This window comes from Dendrobates tinctorius, unplaced genomic scaffold, assembly GCF_039654945.1.
Source record: "Dendrobates tinctorius isolate UK_male_01 unplaced genomic scaffold, ASM3965494v1 ptg000074l, whole genome shotgun sequence".
Lineage (NCBI taxonomy): Eukaryota > Metazoa > Chordata > Amphibia > Anura > Dendrobatidae > Dendrobates > Dendrobates tinctorius.
Window position 1 is genome coordinate 1,459,656 of NW_027361742.1, and position 6,000 is coordinate 1,465,655.

General features: G+C 41.6%; 1 protein-coding gene across 2 annotated transcripts in view; it reads left to right on the plus strand.

The window, feature by feature from the left end:
- The window catches only part of HENMT1 (HEN methyltransferase 1), an 82,071-nt gene extending 81,457 nt beyond the window's left edge, over positions 1-614 (plus strand). For both annotated transcript variants that reach the window (XM_073582867.1, XM_073582868.1), the window contains one exon: positions 4-614. In XM_073582867.1, coding sequence (XP_073438968.1) covers positions 4-438 — 435 coding nt within the window. In that variant the 3' untranslated portion in view covers positions 439-614. The remainder of the gene's footprint in view (positions 1-3) is intronic.
- The last annotated feature ends 5,386 nt before the right edge of the window (positions 615-6,000 follow it).

Genomic DNA, 6,000 nt, shown 5'->3' on the forward strand with positions numbered 1-6,000 from the left:
TAGGTTCTTCATGTGGTATATCCAAGTATTCAAGACGAAAAATATCTGCGTAAAGTAGTACTGAGAAATGCCCTATCACATGCAGATCGTCTGAAAAACAACTTCTTACGTACTCTCTTTCCTGAAAAAGAGGAGGAAAATGAGAATATGGCAGACAATGAGAGCAATTCATGTGGAGTGTCAAGGTGGGTTTCTAGTTTCCAGACGCCTATAGAAAATGAAGAGAACAAAGTCAAACCTCCATTCCTGGAAGGAGATGCCATTCATGTACCACTAGAAACTCTGTTTGCCATCCCAAAGGTGAAGAAGCTATGTGGAGGTCTTGACGTCCTTCAAAGAATGATGAATGGAGAAATTCTGTTAAGCAGTGATGGGAGCGCTGTTGTGTATCCTCTTCACAGAGAGGATGACTTGGATTCTGATATGGGTGATGCCTGATTTTTGCATGTTGGTTGTTGGCCAAGTGGAGCTGTTTCTTAAGTTGGACTTTGTCTTTTTAGGTTTCTTTGTTTTTTTATATTTTGTTTTTTTTCCCTATGGTCCATGTGTCTGGAGTCTGCTACCTATGTATATAGTTATTAATGGATCATCCAATAAATAGCATTTATCACCAACCCACAGTGTGGTTGTCTGACTGCTGGGTCCCACACTGATCACAAGAACAGGGGCCATGTGTGACATCAGCATGCCTGTCGCTTGTGGCGTATGACATCTCTGCCTTGCGCCAACCCCATCACGCCTGATATAGAGCAGTAAGAAAATGCCATGGGAGTGCAGACAGGTAAGACAAATCATTACATTAAAAGGTTCAGGATGGAATACATTAGTAAATAAAGGGGTTAGGATGGTGTACATTATTAAATAAAGGTCCCAAGATGGGAGACATTTTTAAATAAAGGGGCCAAGGATTGATGTCATTATTACAGGAAGGATCCCAGGATGGGTGACATTATTAAAGGGGTACTCCGGGGAGATAAACATTTTTTTGTACTGTCCCTGCCCTCATACACTATAAAGATGAGATGTCGAGTGCAGTTTACTGATCTTTATAACAATTGTAATTCCGTGTGACAGGAGCTGCTCCTCACTGCTCCCCTTTCTGTCTGGGACATTACATCACGCAGCAGTGTGCAGATCTCCACTGTAAGGAACAACCAGTCCAAGAAGAGTAGGCATGGCCACTCCCCCTGTTCTCTGCAAAGAAGCAGCTATTATTAGGAGACTGGCTGATAACAGCAGGGAGCTGCACACTGCTGAAATGTCCCAGATGGAGGAGTGAGCAGTGAAGAGCAGCTGCAGTCACACCAACCCACTCATAATGTCTCTCTGTCTGGAGCCTGAGGTGAGAGGGCATGGCCTGCCCCCTTCTTTCAGCTTCTAGGAGCAGTCAACTCCCTGATAATGTTTCCTTTACTGCAGGCCTACTAGCACTGAGCAGGCCACGCCCCATCAGGCTGATGTGACATGAGCTGCTTTTCACTGCACTGCTCACCACTCTATCTGGGACATTACAGCAGTGTGCAGCTCTCTGCTGTTATCAGCCAGTCTCCTGAAAATAGCTGTATCTCTGTAGAGAACGGGGAGTGGCCACACCTCCTCTGCTAGGACTGGCAGTGGGGAGCAGCACACTGCTGTGTGACGTAAGGTCCCAGACGGGAGGGGGAGCAGTGAGGAGCAGCTCTTGTCGCATGGAATTAGAAGGATTATAAAGATAATATAACTGCACTGGGCATCTCATCTTTATAGTGTATGAAGGCAGGAATAGTACAAACATTTTTTCTTTCCGGATTACACCTTTAAATAAATGGTCCGAGAATGGGAACATTATTAAATAAAGGGGCCCAGCATGGAGAACATTTTTAAATAAATAGCCCAGGATAGGGGACATTAGTAACTCCTCCATCTCAATACGATTTTCCGTTTTTTTGTTTTCATTTTTTCTCCCCTTCTTTCAAGAGCCATAACTTTTATAATTTTCTGTGAATATAGCTGTATGAAGGCTTGTTGTTTGCTGAACAAGTTGTACTTTTGAATTACACAGTTCATTTTACCACATAATTTACTGGAAAACAGGAAAAAATTCCAAGTGCGGTGAAATTGCAAAGAAAAGTACAATTTTTTTTTGTTTTTTTATTTACTGTTCATTATATGGTGAAGCTGACCTGGCAATATGATTCTCTTCTCCAGGTTAGTACGAGTATACAGATACCAAACATGTATAGTTTTTTTTAAGTGGTGTAAAGGAATTCCGAAATTTTTATGAAAAAATGTTTATGCTTTTGTTGCAAATTTTCAAGGCCCATAGTGTTTTCATTTTTAAGCATATGGGGCTGGGTGAGGGTTTGTTTTTTGCGTCCTGAGCTGACGTTTTTACTGGTACCATTTTGAGGTAGATATGATGTTTTAATTGCCTCTTATTGCATTTTATGCAATGTTGTAGTGACCAAAAAAACGTAATTCTGGGGTTTTGATTTTTTTCTGTTACACCATTTTACCTATCAAATTAATTTATTTTATATTTTGATAGATTGGACATGTTTGAATGCTGCAATAGCAAATATGTGTATTTTTTCTTTTCTTTTAACCCCTTAGCGACAGAGCCAGTTTGCAGCTTAATGACCAGGCCAATTTTTACAATTCTGACCACTGTCCCTTTATGAGGTTATAACTCTGGAACGCTTTTATGGATCCCGCTGATTCTAAGATTGTTTTTTCATGACATATTGTACTTCAGGTTAGTGGTAAAATTTGTTCGATAAGTCTTGTGTTTATTTATGAAAAAAACGGAAATATGGCGAAAATTTTGCAATTTTAAAACTTTAAATTTTTATGCCCTCAAATCAGAGAGATGTGTCACACAAATTTCTTAATAAATAACATTTCCCACATGTCTACTTTACATCAGCACAATTTTGGAAGCAAAACTTTTTTTTGTTAGGAAGTTATAAGGGTTAAAAGTTGACCAGCGATTTCTCATTTTTACAACAAAATTTACAAAACCATTTTTTTTAGGGACCACATCATATTTAAAGTCATTTTGAGGGGTGTACATGACAGAAAATACCCAAAAGTGGCACCATTCTAAACACTAGACCCCTCAAGGTGCTCAAAACCACATTCAAGAAGTTTATTAACCCTTTAAGTGCTTCACAGGAACTAAAGCAATGTGGAAGGAAAAAATTAACATTTAACTTTTTTTTGCAAAAAATTTACTTCAGAACCAATTTTTTTTATTTTCACAAGTGTTAAAAGAGAAAATCAACCACAAAATTTGTTGTACAATTTCTCCTGAATACGCTGATACCCTATATGTGGGGGTAAACCACTTTTTCAGCACACGGCAGAGCTCGCAAGGGATGGAGCGCCGTTTGACTTTTTCAACGCAGAATTGGCTGGAATTGAGATCGGATGCCATGTTGCGTTCGGAGAGCCCTTAATGTGCCTAAACAGTTGAAACCTCCAACAAGTGACCCCATTTTGGAAACTAGACCTATTAAGGAACTTATCTAGATGTGTGGTGAGCACTTTGAACCCCCAAGGGCTTCACAGAAGTTTATAACGTAGAGCCGTGAAAATAAAAAGTCTTTTTTATTTTTTAGGAGTGCCATTTTGGAATGCAGACTTTGATGAAATGGTCTGTGGGCATCATGTTGCGCTTGCAGAGCCCCTGATGGGCCTAAACAGTGGAAACCCCCCACAAGTGACCCCATTTTGGAAATTAGACCCCCTAAGGAACTTATCTAGATGTGTGGTGAGCACTTTGAACCCCCAAGCGCTTCACAAAAGTTTATAAACGCAGAGCCGTGAAAATAAAAAGTCTTTTTTTAATTCCACAAAAGTGATTTTTTAGACCCCAATGTTTAGACCCCCAAAGTTGGCAAATAGTGGAAACCCCTCAATTCTTGCTCCAACCCTAACCCCAACACACCCCTAACCCTAATCCCAACCCTAACCCCAACCCTAATCCCTAATCCTAATTCTAGTTCGCCCTAACCCTAATTCTAACCCTAGTCGTGACCCGAGCCCTAACCCTAGCCCAGCCCTAGCCCTAGCACAACCCTAACCCTAGCCTAGCCCAACCCTAACCCTAGCCCAACCCTAGCCCAACCCTAACCCTAGCCCAACCCTAACCCTAGCCCAACCCTAACCCTAGCCCAACCCTAACCCTAATGGAAAACTGAAAAAAAATATATTTTCTTTATTTCATTATATTGGCCTATATAAGGGAGTGATAAACGGGGGGTTATGTACTATTTTTTTTATTTTGATCACTATGATCGTTTATCATAGTGATCAAAATTCTGAATGGAATCTGCCAGCCGGAGCCGGCAAATTCCCGGCGGGCGCACTGCGCATGCCCCCGCCATTTTCAAGATGGCGGCGCCCATCGGAGGATGCCGGTGGGACGTGGGACCACCGGGAGGGGACGGAGGGCCACGGAGAGGTACCGGGGGGGGATCGGGGACCCTATTTCTCTCTCCTCTGATGTGCGATCACATCAGAGGAGAGAGAAATTAAATGTAAAATCGCGGCTTTTTTTTTTTTCTTTGCGGTCGCCGTTATAGGGTTAATAACGGCGATCGCAAAAGCGGGGGTCGGTAAAAACCGACCGATTCATGTTCTCTGGGGTCTCGGCTACCCCTGGCAGCCGAGACCCCAGAGAAAATCCGACACTGGGGGGCGCTATTCACTTAAATCACTGCGCCATGATTTAACGGCGCTGTGGTTTTAGTACCCTTAATTACCGCCGTTAAAAGGCGTATCGGCGGTCGTTAAGGGGTTAATTGTTTTATTTTCAATTGGGCAAAAGGGAGGTGATTTGAACTTTTTTAAAAAATTTTTAATTTTGTAAAACTTTTTCCCCCACTTTTTGCTGTATTTAATTGTCCCCTCAGAGGACTTGAAACTGTGATCTTCTGATTGCTTGTACTATATACACATGTGGTCAAAATTGTTGGTACCCCTCATTTAGTGGCAGAAAAACCCACAATGGTCACAGAAATAACTTGAATCTGACAAAAGTAATAATAAATAAAAAAAAACTATGAAAATGACCGTATGAAAGTCAGGCATTGCTTTTCAACCATGCTTCCACAGAATTTTAAAAAAAATAAAACTCATGAAATAGGCCTGGACAGAAATGATGGTACCCTTAACTTAATATTTTGTTGCACAGCCTTTTGAGGCAATCACTGCAATCAGATGATTCCTGTAACTGTCAATGAGACTTCTGCACCTCTCGACAGGTATTTTGGCCCACTCCTTAAGAGCAAACCGCTCCAGCTGTCTCGTGTTTGAAGGTTGCCTTTTCCAGACGGCATGTTTCAGCTCTTTCCAAAGATGCTCAATAGGATTTAGGTCAGGGCTCTTAGAAGGCCACTTCAGAGTAGTCCAATGTTTTCCTCTTAGCCATTCTTGGGTATTTTTGTGTTTAGGGTCATTATCCTGTTGCAAGACCCATGACCTGCGACTGAGACCAAGTTTTCTGACACTGGGCAGCACATTTCTCTCTAGACTACCTTGATAGTCTTGAGATTTCATTGTACCCTGCACAGATTCTAGACACCCTGTGCCAGATGCAGCAAAGCAGCCCCAGAACATAACAGAGCCTCCTCCATGTTTCACAGTAGGGACAGTGTTCTTTTCTTGATATGCTTCATTTTTCCATCTGTGAACATAGAGCTGATGTGCCTTGCCAAGAAGTTCCATTTTTGTCTTATCTGTCCATAGGACATTCTCTCAGAAGCTTTGTGGCTTGTCAACATGTACAGTAGTTTGCCAAATTCCAGTCTGGCTTTTTTATGATTTTTTTTCAGTAATGGTGTCCTCCTTGGTCGACTCCCATGAAGTCTACTTTGGCTCATACAGCGACGGATGGTGCGATCTGACACTGATGTTCCTTTAGCTTGAATTTCACCTTTAATCTGTTTAGAAGTTTTTCTGGGCTCTTTTGTTACCATTCGTATTATCCGTCTCTTTGATTTGTCATCAATTTTGCTC